General features: G+C 42.6%; 1 protein-coding gene across 1 annotated transcript in view; it reads right to left on the bottom strand.

Annotated features, from left to right (window-relative positions):
- GRIK4 (glutamate ionotropic receptor kainate type subunit 4) overlaps nucleotides 1-27,099 on the bottom strand; it is a 313,397-nt gene that overhangs the window by 72,659 nt on the left and 213,639 nt on the right. The window contains exons 7-8 of the mRNA XM_070765309.1: nucleotides 21,220-21,273; nucleotides 9,114-9,275 (exon numbers count right to left, since the gene is read on the bottom strand). Of these exons, the coding sequence (XP_070621410.1) occupies nucleotides 9,114-9,275; nucleotides 21,220-21,273 (216 nt within the window). The remainder of the gene's footprint in view (nucleotides 1-9,113; nucleotides 9,276-21,219; nucleotides 21,274-27,099) is intronic.

Raw genomic sequence — 27,099 nt, forward strand, 5'->3', positions numbered from 1 at the left:
CAAAGGCACAGTATTTTGAGGTACCATGCTCAACAGTAGTAACTGTGAGAGGGATCTTGGAGTCCTAGTGGACAACCATTTAAATATGAGCCAGCCGTGTGCAGCAGCTGCCAAAAAAGCCAACACAGTTTTTGGCTGCATTGACAGAAGGAGCGAATCAAGACCACATGAAGAGTTATAAGGCCTTGGAAAGGCCACACGTGGAATACGACATTCAGTTTTGGTCGCCACGATGCAAAAAGGATGTTGAGACTCTAGAAAAAGTGCAGAGAAGAGCAGCAAAGATGATTCGGGGACTGGAGGTTAAAACATATGAAGAACAGTTGCAGGAACTGGGCATGGCTGGTTTAAGGAATAGAAAGACCAGGGGAGACACGATAGTAGTGTTCCAATATTTCAGGGGTTGCCACAAAGAAGGAGTCAACCTATTCTCCAAAGCACTTGAGGGCAGAACAAGAAGCAAATGGGTGGAAACTAAACAAGGAGAGAAGCAACTTAGAACTAAGGAGAAATTTCCTGACAGTTAGAACAATTAACCAGTGGAACAGCTTGCCTCCAGAAGTTGTGAATGCTCCAACACTGGAAGTTTTAAAGAAGATGTTGGATAACCATTTGTCTGAAGTAGTGAAGGGTGTCCTGTCTAAGCAGGGGGTTGGACTAGAAGACCTCCAAGATCCCTTTGTTATTATTATTATTAAGGTCCATTTCAACACACTAATAATCCAATTTAAGCTGAAGTTAGCCATGGCCAGTTGGCCTTGGTGAGTTGTCCCATTCTATTGAAAGACCCTCCTTGACTTCTTTCTGCCTTGTTAGCTTTTCATCTAAATCTTGCCTGAGAACTGCATTTCCTCCTGTGCCTGGATCATTTAATTGCCAGCTCCCTTTGCCACTATTTATCTCTTACTCTTATTTAAAGCAATAAAGCAATTTGGGATTCAGTGAGGATGGCAGCCAGTTAAGCTGTATTTCTCCATAAGGAGGCTATTGTGTAGATCCCCCAGGCTCTCCCAGCCATCCAACGGGTGTGAAATATGTCTTCCCTTACTTCCCCCCACCACTCAACCTTAGATTCAGTCGTCACCCTTTCAAAGTTATCATGCCTTCTCTACTGACACCTGCAACTAATCTACAAATATCTCTTCATTTGCTCATTAGCACATATTGTTTCAATGCCATTCGTTTTCATTTTGGGTTTCTCCAACTCTGATCAATTCAAGCAAAAAATAAAATTCAGAGGGGCAAAGAAGTTGGCTGTCTAACAAATTTGTCTAAATTCTTCTTCACGTGACGGGCCCTGAATTTGACCTAGAACTCCAGAAGGTGTCCGATCCATGTATCATAAAGTGGTATCATAGAAACATAGAAGATTGACAGCAGAAAAAGAGCTCATGGTCCATCCAGTCTGCCTTTATACTATTTCATGTATTTTATCTTGGGATGGATCTATGTTTATCCCAAGCATGTTTACATTCAGTGACTGTGGATTTACCAACCACGTCTGCTGGAAGTTTGTTCCAAGCATCTACTACTCTTTCAGTCAAATAATATTTTCTCATGTTGCTTCTGATCTTTCCCCCAGCTAACCTCAGATTGTGCCCCCTTATTCTTGTGTTCACTTTCCTATTAAAAACACTTCTCTCCTGAACTTTATTTAACCCTTTAACCTATTTAAATGTTTCGATCCTGTCCCCCCTTTCCGATCTGTCCTCCAGACTATACAGATGGAGTTCATGAAGTCTTTCCTGATACGTTTTATGCTTAAGATCTTCCAACATTTTTGTAGCCCGTCTTTGGACCCGTTCAATTTTATTAATATCTTGAATCATTATATCCCATGATTTCAAAATTAAATTTCTCTCCATCCTGCCTTTTTTTGGTAGCCAGATCACACTCCTAATTCATATGTGAAAAGTTCTCTCTCCTTATGTTTTTATAACTCTGTATGACTGTTAGGAGTTCAAAGGAGTTGCTAAGGACAAAACACTAGAAACATAACCAACCTTGTAATCAACAAGGAATCTAATCCGTTCCTACAGAGATCGATTGCGGAGGTCTTCTAACTAAAGAATAAAGTTGGCCTGAACTGGCAACAGTATTAAGAAGTCAAGAAACCTTCTGTAGGTCAAGCAATTTCACTGAAGAAGCAGATTACGAAGGCTGTTGATGCTTTTGAACTTTGGTTTTGGAGAAGGCTCCTGAGAATACTACAGAGAGTCAAGAAAACAAATCAATGAATCACTGAACAATGTCATCCAAAGTTCTTGCTCCAAGAATAAATGACTGCATTCAAATTATCCATTCTAGTCGGACATAGGATGCAAAGACTCAGCTCCCTGGAGAAACCTCTAATGCTGGGAACATTGGAAGAGAAGAAACTGACGCAATCAGCAGAAAAGGGGATGAACTTTGTTACAGTGGTGATGGGTGCATCATGAGAAGACACCAGGTGATGGACAGAAAAAAACATGGATCGCTAAGTAGTTGCTAAGAGACAACAGTGACTTGATGGCACATAATCAATCAATTTCTTCTGTCAGCTCAAACATGAGGTTCTTAGTAACCTAAGCATTTTATAGTCCTTGCGTTTAAATGTCACATTTCTTCTTCTTCTTCTTCTTCTTCTTCTTCTTCTTCTTCTTCTTCTTCTTCTTCTTCTTCTTCTTCATCTTCTACTTCTTCTTCTTCTTTATCTTCTTCTTCTTCTTCATCTTCTACTTCTTCTTCATCTTCTACTTCTTCTTCTTCTTCTTCTTCTTCTTCTTCTTCTTCTTCTTCTTCTTCTTCTTCTTCCTCTTCTTCTTCTTTCTAGCCATTGTCTCTCTCCAGCAAGATGAAGACCTCATCTATATGTTTCTAACCTTCCAACCTCATATATGGGCTTGAGCTTCCTTTTGCCAATTGGGTCTGCAATCTTTGCTCATGTATTTGATCCATCTCATTTTAGGTCTCTTTCACTCTTTCATGGATGATGTTGATCAAGTAGGATCCCTTGAATGAGGGTTCTTCTTGCTCTGTGACCAGCCTGTTTCCATTTCAATTCTTTGAGTCTCTTGAGGATATTATATACTTTCATTTGTTCTCTAATCCATATGTACAGAAACCATATGTAATGTGTAGTGGGATAGAATAGAATATAAGGTCACAGAAAAAGATCCTGTGACCCAAGGACACTGCAAATGTCATAAACGCACATCAGTTGTCAATCAGCTGAATTTTGATCACATGACATTGGGGAGGCTGAAATGGCCATAAGTGTGAAAAATTGTCACAAGTTGCTTTTTTCACTGCCATTGTAACTTTGAATGGTTGTCGAGGATTTCCTGTACAATCAAATTTTGAATGAAAGAGGCTATTGCATTGATCCCATCATAGTCATACTTTCATAATAAAGTGAAGTTGGTAGTGGACCCAAAGGACTCAGAGACAGTGGAGGGATGGTACAGGAGTCCTGTGTTTCTGGCACCTGAGACTGACGGCGAAGAGGATGTGGTGTCAGAGGCTGAAGAACAACCAGATGAGTGACTCAGGAGAAGAGGAGTGTCTTCCTGATGCTGGAGTATGCGGGGCCTCTAGGAGGCATGAGTGGTTACTCAGGAGGAGGCTTCCTTGAGAGTAGCACTGCGGGCTACTGGGCCACACCCTCAGGCTATTTAAGGGGGAGTCACATGATGCTTCGGCATAGGGAACGACGTAGTTCATTTCAGAAATCTTGCTGCAGCTCGTGTCTGCGGTTTGTGTTTAAAAGAACCACATTCTTGGCTGTAGTAATTGGCTCTGGGCTTCCAACCAGCCTCTATACGTCTATGCTACTGAATTTTGCTTCAACTTGGTAACTATTCTCGCATTTACCTCTTCTTGGGACGGCTGATAAGACTTTATAACACTGCGGTGCTAGATTTTACCTTCTTTTCGAAAGGATGTAAACTGCATAAGACTTTTGTAAATAGTGAAACCTTTAGGATTTAATCCGATGGTGTGAATCTTATTTTCCAGGGCTCAACGCTGGGACCAAACAGTACCCTTCTGATGGCCCTATTTAAATAAATGCATGCTAAAATAAACCCTCCTTTTATTTTGACAAAGTGTGAACATGCTGCTAAAATACTAATTTGGAAGCAAAAACAATGTAAACATAAAACATTGATCCGTACAATTCTCCAAATGACCAAGTTCTTTAGCCCTATTTTTTTTCTTTCTCTCTCTCCTAGGAAACCATTTTTTGAAAAACTCTCAATGGTTTATTTTTTTTTTTTAAAAAAAACCCTCCTACTTTATTGTCTCTCTCTGTGTAAGAGAATGACACGCTTGGCCCCGAATTTAATGCGGCGAATTACGAGTTGTATCATTCCAATGGTACAATCAGGATTTCTGACACTAGCAGAAACAATTAATTACCAACATCTGTTTTCAGCCCACATTTTAATTACCTAATCTAGCCATCTGTAATTTTCGGCGCTTTTCCTTGAGTTTCCATTCCTGGCTGTATGAATCAGGGGAGGCATGCCTTGGAAGAAAGAATACCCTAACATTTTCAGCAGAAAAAAAATCCATAATCTCTCAACCATAGCTGTCACAAACCTCCCTGTAAAACCCAGTCATCAGATTTGTCCAGCATCCAGAAGGCAGAGCAAGAAGCAAAGGATGGAAACTAATCCAGGAGAGAAACAACCTGGAACTAAGGAGTAATTTCTTTCCTTTCATTGTCATTATTCTCTAATGCAGTGTTTCCCAACCTTGGCAACTTGAAGATATTTGGACTTCAACTCCCAGAATTCTGGACTTCTGGGAGTTGAAGTCCAGATATCTTCAAGTTGCCAAAGTTGGGAAACATTGCTCTAATGCACAGCATATGCGTTAAACACTCCAGATTATTGCTTAGGAGAGAAAGGGAAGTTCTTCCCATCACTCAGTAACTCTCACTAATGGCCGTATGACTGTACCTTTGTTGCTTCTATCCTCACTTGTACCCACGCTATCATTAAGTGTTGTCCTTTATGATTCTTGATGAACTTATCTTTTCTTTTATGTACACTGAGAGCATATGTACCAAGACAAACCCGTTGTGTGTCCAATCACACTTGGCCAATAAAGAATTCTATTCTATTCTATTCTATTCTGTTATTCTATATTCTATACTCTATATTCTATATTCTATATTCCATATTCTATATTCCACTCCACTTTACTCTTCATTTTAATATTTACTCTACTCTACTCCACTCTACTCTATACTGTATTCCACTCCACTCTACATTCCAATATCTATTCCATTCCATTCCATTCTTCATTTCAATATTTATTCTACTCTACTCTACCCTACACTACCCTACACTGTACTCCACTCTATATTCGAATGTCTATTCTATTCTATTCTATTCTATTCTAGTCCATATTCCACATTCTACATTCTACATTCTATATTCCATTCCACTTTACTCTTCATTTCAATATTTACTCAACTCTAATCTATTCTACTCTACTCTACACTGTATTCCACTCCAGTATACATTCCAATATCTATTCTATTCTATTCTATTCTATTCTATTCTATTCCTAATTTTATTAAACTCTGCATTGGAGACAGGAAGGACATTAGGCCACTAAATGCTGGGCTCCATTCAGTTGTCCAGACTCCACCCCGCAAGCTATTATGGGGTCATTAGCACAAGATGAATTGTGGCTGTATAGGGTTTTCCTACTTGAGCAGGGGGTTGGGCAAGAAGCCCTTCAACCGTTATTTTGACCATGCAGAGTTCTCGGATGGAAACCCACAGGACACTCTTGAGTCTAAGCAAGGAAACACCCGTGAACTATCTATGGCCACCAGCTATACTTCTGGGGTTTGGAGAGCTTCGGGAAGACAGCCTCACCGGCTGCCAACTGCTACCACCCAGAAATGTCACGGAACGGGAAAAGAAAATTGCATTTTGGCTGCCAGCAAAGGTGGAGGGACAGTGAATCAAGCAGAGCCAGAGGGAGGAAATGGGAAGAAGCTCTCCGTTCCCAGACGCCTGGCTCAAAATTTGAATTTTAACAATTCCCCAGGGACCCACTGAGATAATTTATACTGTTTTTGAAACAGCTGAACGGTTTCTCTGCGGAGGAATGTAACGGCAGGCTGCACCACAAAAGAGGTAACAATCATGCTGCCTCGCAATTTGGAAGTTGGAGTTGAAGTTAGGAGGCTCAATTTTTTCATTTGTAAGCTATTCGTTTCTCCGCCCCAGAGCTAATTTCCCCTAGATTTGTGCCTGATACGAAATAGGGATTCCCCCAGGAATGGAACCGCAAGGGGACAATTTTGAGAGAAAACTGATTTTGGGAGAAAGGAATGTACAGCTTTTCCCAGCGCCTTAATGCTATAATCAGTGAAGGGCTGCAAAAAAATTTACTACTACACTGTAGGCGTGGCTTGTTTTGTGGGTGTGGCTTGCCAAACATGTGACCAGGTGGGAGTGGCTTGATGATCATGTGAATGAAAGGGTGGCTTAAAAGTCATGTGACTGGCTAAAAGGTGGCCAACTTGACATCACTCATGTCAAGGGTTTGGGTTAGGGTGCCTGGCCTCTCCCAAAAAAAAATAGATACAATTTCCCTCTCTATTTACTATTACTGAACATCCAAAATATAGATAGACAGAGTGAGTGAGTGAGTGAGTGATAATTAGAGAGAGAATGAAAAAGAGAGAGGGAGGGAGGGAGGAGTGAAGGAGGGAGGGAGAGAAAGAAAGGGAGAGAAAGAGGACCCACAGGTTGAGAACTGCTGTGATGATAGATAGATAGATAGATAGATAGATAGATAGATAGACAGACAGACAGACAGACAGACAGACAGACAGAGTGAGAGAGTGATAAATAAAGAATTAGAGAGAGAGAATGAAAAAAGAGAGCGAGAAGGAGGGAAGGAGAAGGAGTGAAGGAGGGAGGGAGAGAAAGAAAGGGAGAGAAAGAGGACCCACAGGTTGAGAACCACTGCAATAGATAGGTAGGTAGGTAGGTAGGTAGGTAGGTAGAGCGAGAGTGGGTGAGTGAGTGAGAAATAGATAGAGAAAGAATTAGAGGGAGAGCATGAAAAAGAGATAGAGAGAAGGAGGGAGGGAGAAAGAGAAAGAAAGGAGGAGAAAGAGGAAGGGAAAGAGAGAGAGAGAAAGAGGAGAAAGAGACAGAAATAGATAATGAGTGGGTGAGAGAGAAAGAAACAGAGACAGAAAAATAGAGAGCTAGAATGAGAAAGAGAGAGGGGATGGGAAGAAGGGAGGGATGGATGGAGGGGGAGATAAATCCTTTCCCACTCCAGCCCGTCACAAATCTTTGACTTTATGAACAAGCTTTATTTATATTGCGTTCCATCTGAAGTATTTAAGCAAAGGAGGGACTGTGCTAGGTGACTGTGCAGAGGAAGAGAATGATATGCAGTGAATGAGCCGCTGTGTTTCTCTGGGTTGAGGGAGAAGAGTGGGAGGACAGTGACGAAGGGAGACTGAGGTGGGTCTGAGCGTGGTTGGAACCACAGCAGGTTATAAAACGTGACAGCGAACAGCAGCAGAATCTCTCTAGTGCCAACTGCTCCTGATATTTTAGGACAGAGAACACCGTCATGCAAATCACATTATATACACATACATACATACATACATACATACATACATACATACATACATACATACATACATACATACGTAAGTACGTACGTACGTACGTACTGTACATCTCTAACTATCTATGTATCTATGTATCTATCTATGTATCTACCTATCTACCTATGTACCTATGTATGTATGTATGTATGTATGTATGTATGTATGTATGTATCTATCTATCTATCTATCTATCTATCTATCTCTCTCTCTCTCTCAAATCTATCTCTCTATCTCTCTATCTTATCTATCTGTCTGTCTGTCTATCTATCTATCTCTATCTAATCGATCTGTCTGTCTGTCTGTCTTTCTATCTATCTATCTATCTCTATCTAATCTATCTATCTATCTATCTATCTATCTATCTATCTAATTATCTCTCTCTCTCAAATCTATCTCTCTATCTCTCTATCTTATCTATCTATCTGTCTGTCTGTCTGTCTATCTCTATCTAATCGATCTGTCTGTCTGTCTGTCTGTCTGTCTGTCTGTCTGTCTGTCTGTCTATCTATCTATCTATCTATCTATCTATCTATCTATCTATCTATCTATCCCCTCTTAAGAGCCTGCTGATCTTTCATGCAATTGGGGGAAGGGGAGGATTGAGTGCCTGCTTAAGTATTCACATCTTCAGCTTTGCGTAAGAGTCGACACTAACTGTGCGTCTTCCTACCTTTCCAGACAAGCCATATGTGGGCAGAATTCCCAAATCTCCTTTCCCTTCTGCTTTCTAGGAAAGACACAAGCCCTCCCTTCTGGGTGATCTGAAAGGCTGAGAGGGAGAGGGAGAGAGAGAGGGAGGGAGAGGGAGAGAGAGAAGAGAGGAAGGGAAGGAGGGAGAGAGGGAGGGAGGGAAGAAGGAAAAGAGATGGGGTGGGAGGGAGGGAGAGAGAGAGGGAGGGAGGGGGAGAGGAGGTGGGAGGGAGAGAAAGAAGGAGGGCGAGAGGGAGGGAGGGCGAGAGAAAAGGAAGGAAAGAGAGGGAGGGAGAAAGAGGGAGAGAGAGGAGGAGGGGGGAGAGAGAGAGGAAGGAAAGGAGGGAGAGAGAGAGGAAGGGAAAGAGAGGGAGAGGGAGGGAGAGAAGAACAAGGGAGAGAAGGAGAGGGAGGAAGGGAGGGAGAGAAAGGGAGAGAGGGAGGAAATGAGAGAAAAGAAGAGAATGAAGATAGAATAGAATAGAATAGGAGAGGAGAGGAGAATGCCTACTATAGAAAACATCCTACCCTTGAAATCTCCAACTTGAAATCCGAAAAGAAAGAGGAAGTACATCTCTTATTTTAACTTCCATTATATCATCTAATTCAAGCAATGTACTATCCATGGGCAGAGTTGAGAGGTTCATAACATTTTAGACCCTTACATTTTACTGAAAAAGGGATTCATTTTTGAACCCCTTACTACCCCTTCTTTTCTCCCACACAAGACGTAATTACACGGGAAGGAGTGAGACAAAGACAGTTCCACTGGTTTACTCACTGCTGGTCCAGTAAAAGGAATATGGTCACAATTCTCTAACCACGACTGGTTGAGGGTCTCCGCAAATTCCTGGAAGAAAGGATGGGACTGGTTGAAGATAGAAAACCCCATGATGTTCACTCGGTCATCCATAAGGCTGTCCAGTTGCTGGAGAGAAAATTCCTGCAGGAAGCCAAGGGTCAAAACACAAAAAGTAGATTTATTTATTTGTCTGTCTGTCTGTTTCTCTCTCTCTCTCTCACTCTCTGTGTATGTTTGTCTATTAGATTTCTATGCTAAAAAATTCTCAAAATTCTAAAACCCCATTTCCCTTAAAAAAAAACCCCATCATCCACATTCACCCAATTAAATTATTTATTTATTTATTTATCTGTCTGTCTGTCTGTCTGTCTCTCTCTCTCTCTCTCTCTCTCTCTCTCTCTATCTATCTATCTATCTATCTGATTTCTATGCTAAAAATTCTCAAAATTCTAGAACCCCATTTTCCTTTAAAAAAAAGAATCATCCATGTTCACCAAATTAAATTAATTAATTTGATTTCTATGCCGGCCAATCCCAAAGGACTCAGGTCTGATCCTGAGCCATATAGCGCTTTATAGATCATAACCAACATCTTGAATTGTGCCCGGAGACTAATAGGAAGCCAATGCAGTCCGTGGTTAACCATACATAATATTGTCGGGAGCTGGTTCTTAACACTCACGGCCCCCATGCTTGCTGGCAAAGATGGGTCTACAGGGCCTCCTGAAATCTCCGGAGGGTGTTGGTTCCAAAGGGCCGGGGCCACCATACAGAAGGCTCTTCCCCTAGGCCCCACCAGACAACATTGCCTGGACGATGGGACCTGGAGAAGGCCGACTCTGTGGGACCTAACCGGTCACTGAATTAGTATGTTCCTCAACAATCATTTGATAAGGAAAACAAAATCTGAGTGGAAAGGGAGGCATTTCACAAGCCGCAAAGCTAGGGAATGTCAAGAAAATTCAACAGCTATTTATTTATAAACTCCTTCTGGTGGGAAAAAAAAAGAATTCAAAATCCTCATCTCTTACAAACACGACCAGGAGGAAGCCATGTGTAACATCAAAACTGAGAAGGCCTTAGCCTCTGTCTTTATAAATCTTGGATGGGCTTGTTGGAGAATCCAACTTCTATCTCCATTTAAAAAAAATATGTAATAAAGGCTCATCTTCAACTTCACAAACCCAGCAAGGGGACTGACCTTCACAGATCAAAGGAGGCATTAAAACTTCAATTTCTACCAGCCGGTTACAACCATGAAATAAATTACGATCCGGGTCAAGACAGAAATTTTACCCTTGTAAATCAGAAATGTAACGCAGATTTTAACGTTGTTTGTTTTTGCCACGGTGGCTATTATCCTAGCTTTTAAGCGAGATGGGAAATATGATGATGCCACAATGCCAACTTATTTATTTATTTGTTTGTTTTGTCACATACGTATTGGTGGTATACAAAGATATAATATTTATATACATGATGCTAGTAAAAGAAAAACATTAGGACAGGGGGCGGAAGGCACTCTGGTGCACTTATGCACGCCCCTTACTGACCTCTTAGGAATCGGGAGAGGTCAGCAGTGGATAGTCTAAGGGTAAAGTTTTTTGGGGTTAGGCGATGATACTACAGAGTCTGGTAGTGAGTTCAATGCATCAACTACTCAGTTACTAAAGTTGTATTTCCTGCAATTGAGTTTAGAGCAGTTTATGTGTTCAGTTCTGGAGACCTCACCTATAAAAACATATTGACAAAATTTAATGGGTCCAAAGATGGGCTACAAGAGTGGTGGAAGGTTTTAAGCACAAAACCTATCAGAAAGACTTCATGAACTCCATCTGTATAGTCTGGAGGACAGAAGGAAAAGGGGGGACATGATTGAAACATTTAAATATGTTAAAGGATTAAATAAGGTTCAGGATGGAAGTGTTTTTAATAGGAAAGTGAACACCAGAACAAGGGGGCACAATCTGAGGTTAGTTGGGGGAAAGATCAGAAGCAACGTGAGAAAATATTATTTGACTGAAAGAGTAGTAGATCCTTGGAACAAAATTCCAGCAGACGTGTTTGGTAAATCCACAGTAACTGAATTTAAACATGTCTGGAATAAACATAGATCCATCCTAAGATTAAATACAGGAAATAGTATAAGGGCAGACTAGATGGACCATGATTTCTTTTTCTGCCATCATTCTTCTATTTTTATATGATGTTTAAGTTTGTGTCTGTTGTGTGCTCCTGTGTTATTGTGGTTGAAGCTGAAGCAGTCGTTGACAGGAAGGATGTTGTAGCAGATGATTTTATGGGCTATACATAGGTCGTATTTAAGGCAACATAGTTCTAAGCTTCCTAAACCTAAGATTGCCAGTCTAGTTGTGTAGGGAATTTTGTTGCAAGTGGAGGAGTGAAGGGCTCTTCTGGTAAAGTATCTCTGGACATTTTCTAGAGTGTTTATGTCTGAAATGCGATGTGGGTTCCAGATGGTTGAGCTGTATTTGTTTTTTATTTGTCCAATACACAATACATATTGAAGAGAATAGACATGTAGTAATACATATAAAGAAAAGGATAGAAGAAAAGATATAAAAATAGGGGAGAAGATATATGAAAGGAAGAAAAGATATATGAGATAAAGGAAAGACAATTGGACAGGGGACGAAAGGCACACTGGTGCACTTATGCATGCCCCTTACTGACCTCTTAGGAACCCGGAGAGGTCAATCGTGGATAGTCTAAGGGACAGTGTTGGGGATTAGGGGTTGACCCTACTGAGTCCCGTAATGAGTTCCACGCTTCGACAACTTGATTGCTAAAGTCATATTTTTTACAGTCAAGTTTGGAGCGGTTAATATTAAGTTTGAATCTGTTGCATGCTCTTGTGTTGTTGCGGTTTGGTCTGGTGAAAGTTTTGTGTGCTCTCGTTAGTAGTGTGATATTACCGGAGCAGAAGCGACGTAGGATTAGGTTAACCACTCTTGAAGCCATTTTGGTGATGTTGTTGTGACCATTTGATAGGAGTATTCCAAGGTCTTTTACAGAGTGAGGGTTGTCTGCAAGGTCTTGTTTATTCAGGTTGTATTATCTATGATGGACAAATTTAACTCAGGTTTTTTGTTTTTTTTTAAAAGAAAGAAATTGGCCCGAGTCGCATTATCATTAAGCAACACGAAAATTAGCGGCTGCATTATTGACAAGGCTTGAATTGATGCGGTTCCTCGGTTTCCCAGGCAGGTTATTTATTTCCGCCTAGCATATTGTCAACTTGTGGCGTGAGGGCAGATGGCTAATGAGAGCTGGGGCCTGGAGGGATTTCGTCGGCAAAGAGTGTGACAACAATTGTGCCAAACAGGCACGATCTGTCTTTCTCCCTTGGACAGACGCCGGAGGACCAAGGGGGGAGGAAAGAAAAGAATCAAGTCTTTGAGAGAAAACAATGCTCTCTCAGGCTTCGCCAGGAATCGGAGGAGCCCTTTTGCAGAAAAACACAACTCCGAGTTGCAACTTCACAAAGAAAACCAGCCGAGAAACAAAAGGGACGATGCATTTGAATAGCTGGTACCCTGAGAAATCGGCTACGTACAGGGGAACAAAAGTCTAAAACCGAACAGATTTTTAGGTTTTGGGGACAACAATCTCCATCTAAAGCAAGGAGGAGGAAGAGAATAGAGTAAAGTATAGAGTAAATATCGGAATGACGAGTAGGATAGTATTGAATAGAATAAGGAATATAGAATAGAATAGATTAGAATAGATTAGAATAGATTAGATTAGAATAGATTGGAATGGAATGGAATGGAATAGAATACAGTGGAACCTCAACATACGAGCAGCTCTACTTACGAGCTACTCGAGATAAGAGCTGGGAGGGGAGCGACATTTTTGTTCGCCTCCCGAGCTCACATTCGGGATACGAGCGCCAAGGAGCTGTTCGGCTTCAGGAGACAGCTCCTTGGCGCTCGTATCCCGCGTGTTTTAAAAGGTTGCAGCCGGCCTGGGGGGCTCGCTGGGGTGCTGACAAGCCCCCCGAGCCCCCCAGGCCGGCTGCGACATTTTAAAACACTCGCGCCGCTTCGCAGCTGTCTCCTGAAGCCGAACGCGGAAGTTAGCGTTCGGCTTCAGGAGACAGCTGCGAAGCGGCACACGTGTTTTAAAAGGTTGCAGCCGGCCTGGGGGGCTTGCCAGCACCCCAGCGAGCCCCCCAGGTCGGCTGCAACCTTTTAAAACACGCGGGATACGAGCGCCAAGGCAGCGGTTTTTTTTTGTTGTTGCACGGATTAATTGACTTTACATTGTTTCCTATGGGAAACAATGTTTCGTCATACGAGCGTTCCGACTTACGAGCCTCCTTCCGGAACCAATTAGTCTCGTAAGTCGGGGTTCTACTGTAGTTGTGAAGTCAATAACTGCAGTTGTTAATTTAGTAACAGGGTTGTTAAGTGACAAAAGGGGATGATCACATGATCCTGGACCACTGCAACAGTCATAAATGTAAATCAGCTGTCATGTCATTTCTTTTCAGCGACATAACTTTGAATGGTCATTAATTGAACTGCTGTAGAGCGCCTATAGTTGACGTTCTCGCCATCCATCACAGTTTGTGGAAAATGGGTCTACTTCCAAATGTGCATTTCCATTGCATATGGAAATGCACATTTGACTCTCATGTAGGAAATTGTCTCTCTCTTTTTTTGGAAAATACACGTTCATCTCTTTTAGAAGCCAAAGCCCTTCACTTACTACAAAATGCTAAGCCGCTAAATCAATTTATCATTCTCACGCCGTCTGAAAAACATTGCCATTTATTCCGTAAATTGTACTAGATTACACTAAGTGCTTTATGACTTTAAAAATAAACGGGAAAAAGGATTGGCTTAGTTGTAACGTATTAACTCTGTCAATAACCACAGAATAAACTGCAATTTAAAATTGCAAAAATCAATGTCCCCTTCCAAAAGGCAGTTCCCTTGATATAAGATGGGTCTTGGGGGTGGTTTTCATTCATTCTTTCTTTCTTTCTTTCTTTTCTCTCTCTTTCTCTCCCTCTCTCTCTCTCCCTCTTTCTTTCTTTCTTTCTTTCTTTCTTTGAAGTTTATGCATTACTGTACATGCCAGGGGTAGGTTCCACTTATGTTCACCACTGGCTTATTTGCTCCGCTTGCACGATTTGCAATTTGGCTTCCGCACATACTCAGTAGCAGGATTCCTTCCTTCTTTCCCTTCCTTCCTTCTCTTTCTTTCCTTCCTTCTCTTTTTTCCTTCCTTCCTTCTGCCCTTCCTTCCTCATTCCTTCCTTCTTTCTCTTCCTTCCTTCCCTCTTTTCTTTCCTTCTTTCCTCCCTTCCTTCTTTCCTTCCTTCCTCATTCATAGAAACAGAAGATTGACGGCGGAAAAAGACCTCCTGGTCCATCTCGTCTGCCCTTATCCTATTTCCTGTATTTTATCTTAGCATGGAGATATGTTTATCTCAGGCATGTTTAAATTCAGTTCCTGTGGACTTACCAACCATGTCTGCTGGAAGTTTGTTCCAACCATCTACTACTCTTTCAGTAAAATAATATTTTCTCATGTTGCTTCTGATCTTTCCCCCAACTAACTTCAGATTGTGTCCCCTTGTTCTTGTGTTCACTTTCCTATTAAAAACACTTCCCTCCTGAACCTTATTTAACCCTTTTGCATATTTAAATGTTTCGATTATGTCCCCCCTTTCCCTTCTGTCCTCCAGACTATACAGATGGAGTCCATGAAGTCTTTTCTGATAGGTTTGATGCTTAAGACCTCCCACCATTTTTGTAGCCCATCTTTGGATCTGTTTCAAAACTACAAAATGAAAAAAAAAAACCTGGAACAACAGGTGGAAATAGACAAAGGAAGGAATTGTTTGAAGATTAATAGATGATATGCATATTTAAAAGGGAGGATATTAACGTCTTCTCCCTTTCAGACATAGGGACAAAGCTGACCACAGAGATAAAGTGGACAGAGTTATCCTGGAGATGGAAGGGCACAGCTTTGGACGCCTGGATGGCTATTAATCTTCATTACTGCCTATGAAAATCCGATGCACTGATGCTCATTTCCTTCAGAGCTTATCTCAGAGTTGGCTTCAACACAAAAAAAATCAGCACTGCATTATTTCTAAGGAAAGTAGTGGTGGAACCAATGCAGGCGAGGATTCCACTTACCGGCTGATACCGGTAGGTCCCCCAGAATCGTTGTGGGGATGCGTGCACCCGATGGGTGCACACATGCCCATTAACATGAGATTTCACTTTATATAAGAACATAAGAAGAGCCATGCTGAATGGGGCCAAAGCCCATTGAGTCCAGCATTCTGTGTCACACAGTCGACCATGAATTTTCCATGGGGATCTTGAGCAGAAAGAGAAGCCAAGACCCTCCCTTTCCCTTGACCCCCCAACAAATGGTACCCAAGGGGATCCTGCCTGCCTCAATTCAAAGAGAGGGAGAGAGAAGGAGGAAGGAGGAAGGGAGGGAGGGAGGGAGGAGGGAAGGAAGACAGAGAGAGGGATGGAGGGAGGGAGGGAGGGAGGGAGGAAGGAAGGAAGGAAGGAAGGAAGGAGAAAGACAGAGAGAACAAAAGAACCTAAGAAGAGCCTTGCTGAATCAGGCCAAAGCCCATCGAGTCCAGCATTCTGTGTCACACAGTCGCCCACCAATTGTCCATGGGGATCTTGAGCAGAAAGAGAAGGCAAAACCCTCCCTTTCCCTTGACCCCCAACAAATGGGACCCAAGGGAACCCTGCCTGCCTCAACCAACATAGAGGCGGCACATGGACATCCATTTCAATAACCTCCGATACATTTGGTATCCATGAATCTGTCTAATCCTGCCTTGAAGCTATCCAGGCTGACAGCTGACACAACCTCTTCTGGAAGGGAATTCCATCAACCAAGGACCCTCTGGGTGAAGAAATATTTCCCTTTATTGGTCCTCACTTTCTTACCTGTGAGCTTTAGGGAGTGCCCCTCGTCCTTGTATTGTGTGATAGAGAAAAGAATTTTTCTCTATCCACTTTTTCTATCCCATGCATGACCTTCGATCAAGTCGCCTCTTAAACACTGTCTTTCAAGGCTGAAGAGACCAAGGCGTTGCAACCTGGTTTCATAAGGGAGGGGCTCCATTTCCTTGATCATTCCTGTTGCCATTTTTTTGCACCTTTCCCACTTTTGTGCATGTGCAGTAAGCTAAATCTCATGCGAGGATGCTCTTGTGTGCGAGATTCACCAATTTTCAGCAACTTTTTTTTTGCTGAAAATCGGCAAAATCTCATGCCCATCAAGCCACGCCCACAGAATCAGTAGGGGAAAATTTTAAATTTCACCCCTGGTTCCATGGCAGCTCTGTAATTTTGTCCTCCTATTCTTCACCAGCGATGCTTGTTTTCATTGCCTGAGTTTTTCTCTCCACTGAACTGTCTAATTAGGAGGATTTAAAGTCAGAATGACTCACCATCTTGATTGAAGCCAGCCAGCCTGGTAACCTGGCACTTTCCCTAAAGCCGATCAACAATGCAGCCAGAAAGCCTATTTGCCATCCAGCGCAAGGTGTTTTTTTTTAAAAAAATATTTTTTTAAATTAATTTTTATAATAATAGCAACATTCACACAACGTTATAACATTGTGCTCAGTGCTCAAATTGGCCACCACCAAACAACATTCATACCCCTCCACCAAAATGGGGGCATGTTTTGTATGTACCATTTTATGCATGGTATGTTTGGGTGTATGTCTTGCTTTTTAAATAAGGGGTTTAAAGATATTTTTAAATATTAGATTTGTTGTACATTGTTTTTATTATTGCTGTAAGCCGCCCCGAGTCTACAGAGAGGGGCGGCATACAAATCAAATCAAATCAAATCAAATCAAATCAAATCAAATCAATAAACAAACAAACAAATCTATTTACATATTATAAAGTAATTCTAATTTATTCTTTAGATCTTGGTCTCGAATTCTACCAACCATATATCCTCTTACTTTGTCCCGTTGTCCCATCAATTCCCGCAGATTAGTTTCGTTGGCCAAATTCATCCTCTTATAAATGAGGTTCAGGAGAGAAGTGTTTTTAATAGGAAAGTGAACACAAGAACAAGGGGGCACAATCTGAGGTTTGTTGGGGGAAAGATCAGAAGCAACATGAAAAAAATATTATTTTACTGAAAGAGTCATAGATGCTTGGAACAAACTTCCAGCAGGCGTGCTTGGTAAATCCACAGGAACTGAATTTAAACATGCCTGGGATAAACATCTATCCATCCTAAGATAAAATACAGGAAATAGTATAAAGGCAGACTAGATGGACCATGAGGTCTTTTTCTGCCGTCAATCTTCTATGTTTCTATGTTTTCTATGATCCACCATGTACCGATACCAATTTTGTATTGTCCATTTTGTCGCATCCTTCCAGCATAGGATTATTACCACCTGAGTGCTTTCTATCGCTGCCTCTTTTATTTCTTTAAATGCTCCCATCTCGTTCCTTTTGACTAACGCCGTCATTTCCTTTGTAATTGTCCATCGTATATTTAACATCCTATTAGTGTCGTCTTGCACTTCTTTCCAAAAGTTCTGCATTACCGGACATTCCCGAATCATATGCATAAGCACCCGCTTATCTCGACACCCGTGCCAACAAGTATTCTTAACATCCAGTGCAAGTTTTTTTGGACGGAGTTGGGAATCAGGAGAAATTTCTGCCTCTGCCTTTTCCTTTTTTCAAATGCAAAGAGATGATCTTCAAAACATTTCCCCGGACGGCAAGTACGGCGTTGGCCTCCTGACCCCTTGTAGGACTGCGACCTTCCCATGTCAATCTTCATATTCTTAAATCAGAATGTATAATAGCGCCTCTCCTTTGAATGGCCAGTATCTCCTCCCCTTTGAGCGTCTCTTTCCTCCCGGTCCTTCGACTGAGCTGGGCGTTGAGTTGGCTGTCCCAGAGAACCTGTCAACTTGATTTTATGTCTCATTTCCCCCACGCCCCTGGTTAGGCCTTGATTGGGATCATTAGTGACTTGATAATCCCTCTAGATTTATTAGCTTAAATAGCTCCACTCCCATCTCCTGTCTGCGTTTAAATATTGCTTAATTTCCATCAATCTCTCTTCCATCTGTCCAAGTTTCCATCCAGCGGGCTCTTTTCTTTCCTAATTAACCCCGTCAAGACTGCACTGAGCGGAGAATTAGATTATTTCGATAAACTGATCAATACACACGGGGGAAGAAGATTAAGGCCTCTATTTTAGAACTTCCCTTGCAATAACATTAGACTTCTAGCCCAGGGTCTACAGTTTGGCCCAATGAAGTCAATCCCGGGCATTATTAAAAAGTGATTCCGAAGCAAATAAACACACAGTAAGTTATGTGCTGCTGTTGTGATAGAGAAGCAGCTACTAAGCCTTGTCCTGGAAGAGAACAGCCTTGGAGTCACTGTGACAATTTTCTTCTGACTTGCACTACCAGCAACACAACAAGTTAGAAATACTTTGCTTCAAGCCAAGAATGACAATTTGATTTGTAGGGAAAATGTGCACAGACCTAAGTACCAGCCATGTTCACAATAGAGTAGAATGGAGTGGAGTGGAGATGGGTAGGGTAGGGTAGAGGAGAGGAGAGGAGTGGAGTGGAGTGGAGTAGAGTAGAACGGAACAGAACAGAACGAAATGAACAGAAGTGAACAGAGCAGAACAACAGAAGGGACCTTCGGGTCTTCTGGTTCCACCCTCAGCTTATCCAGGTCATAAAATGAGGCAAAACCCAACCAACAACTGCCTCATTTAGCCTCACCACCAGCAACTCAACAAATTAGAAGTACTTTGCTTCAAACCAAGAATGACAATTTGATTTGTAGGGGAAATGTATACAGAAACCTAAGTACCAGCCATGTTCAGAATAGAGTAGAGTAGAATTGAGTTGAGTTGAGTATAGTAGAATGAGTAGAACAGGACAGAACAATAGAGTTGGCAGGGACCTTGGAGGTCTTATGGTTTCACCCTTGTCCAGGTTGCAAAATGGGGCAAAACCCACTCAACAACGGTCTCACTTAGCCACCTAAATTTGAGGCTCCATTGGGCTCGTTAAGTCAAGGGTTTTTTCAACTTTGGCAACTTTTAAGATGTGTGGACTTCAGTTCCCAGAATTCCCCAGCCAGGTCCACACATCTTAAAGTAGCCAAGGTTGCTAGTACATCAATCTAGAGTGGGAGTACCCTGCTTCCTAATGTATAAACTTTAGTCAGGCCCTCCAGACAAGGTCTTCTCCTTCTTGCTGGTCCATTCCTGCCTCAAATTCAGATTGCTACAAGCTTCCACCTTGTGCTCCATCTGTCTTGTCCACCCAAATAATAGCATGCTCGCTGTTCCTCTTGGCAAGCACGATCACACCCTCGCTCAAACACACTCTCTCTCACACACACACACATGCACACACCATAAATATTCATTGAAATTATAGAAACCGATCATCACCAAGGTTAGAAGGCAATTCTTATTAATCACCTCATCGGTCCCCTTGCATCCAAAGCAACGGGGAATTCATTATCTCTAAACCCGCATTAGCGGAAAAGGTGCCACATCTCATCTGGATTATTTCAGGAGATGAATGATCCCCGATTTCTCCCACCCCTCCCAACTCTCTCGGTTTCTCTACCTGGAATACAGGTAGCCCCGACTTCCAACGGTTCAGTTAGTGACCGTTGGAAGCTGCGACGACACTACAGGACTATTTCCCCCCCCCATGTCGGACTGTCGCAGCCTCCCCATTGTCACCCCTGATTTATAATTGGCTGCTCAACAACTGATTCATATTTATGACGATTGTGGCATCCCAGAGTCATGCGATCCCCAAGTCAATGGGGGAGCCAGGTTCGCTTAAAGACCAAGTTAATTAATATAACAACCGAAGGGATTCAACACAGTAAAATGGGGCAAAACCTCGCTTTTTCAGTGCTGTTGCAACTTTGGTCACTAAATGACCTGTTGTAAGTCAAGGACTCCCAGTAATTTATGGTCGCTCCATTTTTAAGGGCGGTAAATCCAAACTCTGCAGGCCATCTTCTATGAATAGAATAGAATAGAAGAGGATAGGATAGGATAGAATAGGAGAGGATAGGAGAGGGGAGGAAAATAGAATAGAATAGATATTGAAGTGAAGAATAGAATAGAATAGAATGGAATGGAATAGGATAGGATAGAATAGAATAGGAGAGGAGAGGAAAATAGAATAGAAGAGAAGAGAAGAGAAATTGGAATGAAGAATGGAACAGAATGGAATGGAATAGATAATGGAATGAAGATAGAATAGAAAAGAATAGTTGGAAGAGGCCTTGTACATTCTGGTGCAACACCTTGCTCAGGCAGGAAACCTATACCATTCCATAAAAATAGCAATAGCAATGTCACTTAGACTTATACCTCTTCACCGTCCTTTACAACCCTCTCTAAGCAGTTTACAGAGTCAGCATCTTGCCCTCAACAATCTGGGTCCTCATTTGACCCACCTCGGAAAGATGGAAAGCCGAGTCAACCTCAAGCCTGGTAAGATTCGAACTGCCAAATTGCAGGCAGCCGGTAGTCAGCAGAAGTAGCCTGCAGTAATGCACTCTAACCACTGCGCTAAGCTGGCTCAATGTTTGTAAAAAATGCTTGTCCAGTCTCTTCTTTAAAAATTCCAGAGTTGGAGCATTCACAGCTTCTGGAGGCAAGCTGTTCCACAGGTTAATTGTTCTAACTGTCAGGAAATTTCTCTTTAATTCTAAGTTACTTCTCTCCTTGTTTAGTTTCCACCCGTTGCTTCTTGTTCTACCCTCTGGTGCTTTGGAGAGTAGCTTGACTCCCTCTTCTTTGTGGCAACCCCTGAGATATTGAAACACAGCTATTGTGTCTCCTCTGGTCCTTCTTTTCATTATCTAGCTCTTCTCTTCTCTCTATTTTGTCCTCTCCCGCTCTCCCGCCCTCTCTTAAAAGTAGCTCCAGAGCTGGAACTCAAACTCAACATCCTCTCAACTGGAACGGGCCCGTTTTCATCAATCAGACGCTTTGGAGGGGAAACAGGAAAGAAAATGCTTACCAGATTAGTGAAGATGTATGTATAATAGGCTGACACCATTCCCAGTTCAGCTGCCTGTAACGCAGAAGAGATGAGAAATCAAAGCGCGGTTTAAGTCACAGCCTGCCAAATCTTCCCTGTTCTGGTTGACGCCTTCTAATTTGAAGCTAACTCGGAAGTATCTCCGAAAGAGTTGGGAAGTCCAGACAGCAAGAGAGGAGGTTTTTTGCCTTTGAATTCCACTATTTCCAACAAAATTTAACGTTCAGGGGAAAAAAAACCCACCTCCCCAGGATAGTACGATAATGGCTTCATGGCCAACTGTACTCTTGTTTCTTGTTTCTTGATGTCGGCTCTTCCATGCTGGGTTAATTTCTTCAAACAATATTGCAAGCAAGAACATCTCTACTGGCTTGGAGGAGGTTTGAAGGGGACTAGGGAGAGAGGTGTATGTATTTAATTAGTATTCTCTCTCCCTCCCCTCTCTCTTTCTCTCTCTCTCTTTCTTTTTCTCTCTCTCTCTCTCTTTATTTCCCTCTCTTTGTCTCTCTCTTTCTTTATCTTTCTCTCTCTCTTTCTTTCCCTCTCTCTCTTTATTTCCCTCTTTGTCTCTCTCTTGCTTTCTCTCTCTCTCTTTCTTTTACTCTCTCTCTCTTTCTTTCTCTCTCTCTGTTTCTCTCTCTCTCTCTCTCTTTCTCTCTTTCTTTCTCTTTCTCTCTCTCTATCGTTCTGTTTTTCTATCTCTCTCTCTTTCTCTCACTCTCTCTCTTTGTCTCTCTGTCTGTCTCTGTCTCTCTCTTTCTTTCTTTCTCTCTCTTTCTCTCTCTCTCTCTTTCTCTCTCTCTCTCTGTCTCTGCGTGTCTCTTTCTCTCTTTTTTCTCTCTCTCTCTATCTTTCTCTGTCTCTCTCTCTCTCTCTATGTCTCTTTCTCTCTCTTTTTCTTTCTCTCTCTCTCTCTCTCTGTCTCTCTCTGTGTGTCTCTTTCTCTCTTTTTTCTTTCTCTCTCTTTCTCTCTCTCTCTCTCTCTCTCTCTCTCTCTTTCTCTCTCTCTATAGTTAGAAAAAGCTCCCTATTTTTCTTCTATAGAGCTCATCCTTTTTTTTCTAAGAACTCTGCTGGAAAAAACACACGCTAAAAGACCGATAAAGTTAGGAAGGAGAATAAACGTTAGGATCACACATACACACACCAAACTCCTTCAAACACCACTTTCCAATTTTGCAACCGCTGGCTTCTCCTGGGATGGGTTCAGGACCGCCGGTTTTGAAGTCTGAGAAGCCATAGAAACTGTCCCGAAGCAAATGACTGCTTGTAATCGAGTGCCTTTGTTTCTCTCTTTAGCTGTTTTGTCACCTGGATGGGTTTTTTTTACTTTTTAAAGAAAAGTTAAAAAAAACAACACCCCACGTTTCTGCACCACCGCAGGCAACGGTTTCAAATGTGCTGCACTTAAAAACATATTTGCAAATGCAAATGAAGACTGCCTTCTCTCTGTGCGTGTCTCTGTCTCTCTCTTTCTCTCTCTTCTCTTCCCTCTCTGTCTTCTTCTCTTTCTCTCTGTTTTTTTCTCTCTCTCTGGGTGTTTCTTTCTTTCTCTCTCCCTCTCTTCTCTCTCTCTCCTCTCTTTTATTTCTCTTTCTCTCTTTTCTCTCTCTTGCTTTCTCTCTCTCTTTCTCGCTGTCTCCTCTCTCTCTTCTCTCTTTTGCTCTTGCTCTCTCTCTCTCTTCTCTCTCTCCTTTCTTTCTTTCTTTCTTTCTCTCTCTCTCTCCTCTCTTTCTTTCTCTACTTCTCTCTCTCGGTCTCTGTCACTGTCTTTCTCTCTCCTTCTCCCTTGCTGTCTCTTCTCTCCTTTTTCTCTCTTTCTCTTTCTATCCCTCTCTCATGCACGGGAACAAAAAAAAATTGCTGAAATCTTGCAAACACACGCATCCCCTTGCAAGATTTGAGTGCATTTTTGTTTCCTGCACATGTGCAAAAGCAAAAACACACTGGGGCACGCATGCAAGCATGCACATGGACGCAAAAGAACTGAAGCTGCATGCGCAGCGCATCGGTAATAGCAATTTGTCCCTCTAAGGAACCCAGATAAAAGCATGGATCAAACAGAAACTACCTTCATTTCTGATTTCCTCCCTGGCTCAACTCCAAATACAGTGGTACCTCTACTTAAGAACTTAATTTGTTCTGTGACCAGGTTCTTAAATAGAAACATTCCTAAGTAGAAGCAATTTTTCCCATAGGAATCAATGTAAAAGCAAATAATGCATGCAAACCCATTAGGAAAGAAATAAAAGCTCAGAATTTGGGTGGGAGGAGGAGGAAGAAGAGGAGGAGGAGAGTTGCTGCCCAGAGCAAAGGGAGTGTTTCTTTTCTCTGGGTGCTAGCATAGGTTTATTCCCTCTCCAAGTGCCCAGAGAAAGGAAAATGCTCCGTTCGCTCTGGACTGCCAAAGCCTCCTTAAGCGCCACTGAAAGGCTCCTCTGGCAGTCCTGAAAAGCCCGAGATGGCCGGGATTTTATTTATTTATTTTTTATTGGATTTGTGTGCCGCCCCTCTCCACAGACTCGGGGCGGCTAACAACAATGGTGAAAGACAATATGTAACAATCCAATTTAATAAAACAACTAAAAACCCTAATTATAAAAATCAAACATACACACAAACATACCATGCATAACTTGTAATGGCCTAGGGGAAGAAATATCTTAACTCCCCCATGCCTAGCGACAAAGGTGGGTCTTGAGTAGTTTGCGAAAGACAAGGAGGGTGGGGGCCGTTCTAATCTCTGGGGTGAGTTGATTCCAGAGGGCTGGGGATTAAAGGGGGAATGGCAGGAAACTGGCCAGGCCTTCGTGCTGCTCTCAAATTTCCTGGAACATTTTTCCGGGCTCGGGTTCTTAAGTAGAAAATGGTTCTTAAGAAGAGGCAAGAAAATCTTGAACACCCAGTTCTTATCTAGAAAAGTTCTTGTAGAGGCATTCTTAAGTAGAGGTACCACTGTACTGCTCTTTGCCTGATCCTCTAAGTCGCCCATGGGTAGATTATGAGCATGGGGTAGAGGTTGATTTCCTTGCTTCCTGGGATTGCAGATATAATGTTGGCTTAGGGTTTTTTTTTTCCTCTTTACTGTTGTGCCGAAAAATGAGCTACCTCTTTGTTGTTTCCTCCTCTGTTAAATTACCTTTGAATTCTCACTGTGCATCTCTGGGCTGGAAGAAAATGCTTCTAAGCGATGGGAGGGGAGGGGGGTCGGGATTACAGAGGCTCTTCACCTGTTTTTTAGGCAAACAGAGGCAACATGAGCCTGCTTGTTACCAAGGAGCTCGCTTGCCTTATTTTTTTTTCTCCCAGGATTGCCTTACGCCTGTTGACTTTGAGTAAGTAATCCAGAGCCCAGCTGGGAAAAAAACAACACTTCATTCCCGGTGTGCGTTTTGTCTCAAAGTCACACACTGTTTTGTACAGTGGAGATCCCAAATAGAGGAGGATGAAAAAAAAGGGGGGGGGGGACACACCAAGAAATATTCCCGCATGTTCAACGTGATCTCCTCTCCCACCGATTCAGTGGTGGGTTGTCAATTATTTTGCCACCGCTTCGCGTAATACCTCTGCGTATGTGGGCGAGTGGTGCTTCCCACCCCTGGCACTACCAGTTCTAAGAACTACCGTATTTTTGGAGTATAAGACGCATGTTTTTCCTCCCTAAAAGAGGCTGAAAATTTGGGTGTATCTTATACGCTGAATGTAGCTTTTTCCAAAGCTTTTTTCTCAGCCCAAACTGGTGTAGAATTAAGCAATTGAATTGGAACTTGTCTGGGAGCTGCGTTTCAGAGATGGAGAGATGTAGTGAGTTGTCCAGTAGCCCTTGTTAAGAGGCTTGGCTGTGGCATGATGGCCCCATGGCATCTGTTAGCCCTACTTGGTAGACTCTCAGACTGTGATGGCGAACCTATGGCACGGGTGCTACAGGTGGCACGGGAAGCCATATGAGCTGTTGCTCTAGCTCAGCTCCAACATGCATGTGTGTGCCAGCCAGCTGATTTTTGGCTCGCACAGAGGCTCTGGAGGGCATTTTTGGCTTCCAGAGACCCTTCCGGAGATGGGAGAAGGCATTTTACCTCCTCAATCCACAGCTCACATTAGAGAAACATCTTTCAGCTGTGGCGAGGGGGGCGTTTGCCCAGGTTCGCCTGGTGTGCCAGTTGCAGCCCTATTTGGACCAGGAGTCATTGCCCACAGTCACTTATGCCCTCATCACCTCGAGGCTCGACTACTGTAACGCTCTCTACATGGGGCTACCTTTGAAAAGTGTTCGGAAACTTCAGATCGTGCAGAATGCAGCTGCGAGAGCTATCATGGGCTTCTCTAAGTATGCCCATATTGCTCCAACACTCCGCAGTCTGCATTGGTTGCCGATCAGTTTTCGGTCACAATTCAAAGTGTTGGTTATGACCTATAAAGCCCTTCATGGCACCGGACCAGAATATCTCCGGGACCGCCTTCTGCCGCACGAATCCCAACGACCGGTTAAGTCCCACAGAGTGGGCCTTCTCCGGGTCCCGTCGACTAAACAATGTCGTCTGGCGGGACCCAGGGGAAGAGCCTTCTCTGTGGTGGTTCCGACCCTCTGGAACCAGCTCCCCCCTGAGATTAGGATTGCCCCCACCCTCCTTGCCTTTCGTAAACTCCTTAAAACCCACCTCTGCCATCAGGCATGGGGGAATTGAAACATCTCTCCTTGCCCATGTTGTTTTGGTGTATGATTGATTGTGTGCTTGTTTATATATATTGGGGTTGCTTTTTTGAATTTTTTAATCTAAAACTGTAATTAGATTTGTAAATATTAGATTTGTCACTATGTATTGGTTTTGCCATTGTTGTGAGCCGCCCCGAGTCTGCGGAGAGGGGCGGCATATAAATCCAATAAATCTAATCTAATCTAATCTTTTGGCACCCGAGGAAAAAAAGGTTCGGCATCACTGTTCAAGTCCCATCCTAGGCAACAAAGTGACTTGGAGTCCACTGGGTGACTTGGAGAAAAATCACCAGGAGAAAATGAGTTCTAGTCTTGTTCTTGGCATGAAAGCTGGCTGGGTGGCTTTGTGATCATTGCTCTCTCTCTTTGCCCACTATATAAGTGACAATCCAATCGATCAATTCCTATTGCCACCAATGGATCAGTACTTGATTGATCAGTTAATAAAGGACCCTGCACTTGCAGGAAAATGCCAGTACGGGGAAAAAAAAAAAGCCCAATGACAAATATGAATTGTATGTGTCTTCCAAATAAGTATATCAAGACACGGAATGAAGATAAAGAAGATACATTAAGATGGAAGAAATTACTACTGTCATTGCCGTAAAAGAAGCTCTCTGATAAAAATGAGCTTCTTGTCTCGAAGGATGTTTTTCTCTCAGACAATACCTATTTTGACAACCGATGCGCCATTTAAATACAGGCAGAAGGATAGATCTAAAATTGTTTGGCAGGGGAAATAACCACAAGTTAAATATAAGGTGTTACAAGATACAAAGGAAAGAGGAGGATCTGGGTTTACCCAATTTGAAATTGTGTTTGGCAACTTGCTGGTTGGTTTGGAAGGAAGAATTGGGGGTGGGGGGCGCTTCTGAGAAATGGGAGGCTTTGGGATTTAGAAGTTTTGGGTGGCACAGATATTCGGGACAGCGCAAAGTCCAATGTTATGTGAAGTTGGGCAGGCTGATACAGAATAGGATAGGATAGGATAGGAGGGGAGGGGAGGGGAGGGGAGGGATGAGGAGAGGAGAGGAGAGGAGAGGAGAAGAGAAGAGAAGAGAAGAGAAGAGAAGAGAAGAGAAGAGAAGAGAAGAGAAGAGAAGAGAAGAGAATTTTACTGGCCAAGTAAAATTAGCCAGACGGGG

Source organism: Erythrolamprus reginae, chromosome 12 (assembly GCF_031021105.1).
Source record: "Erythrolamprus reginae isolate rEryReg1 chromosome 12, rEryReg1.hap1, whole genome shotgun sequence".
In the NCBI taxonomy this organism is placed as follows: Eukaryota; Metazoa; Chordata; class Lepidosauria; order Squamata; family Dipsadidae; genus Erythrolamprus; species Erythrolamprus reginae.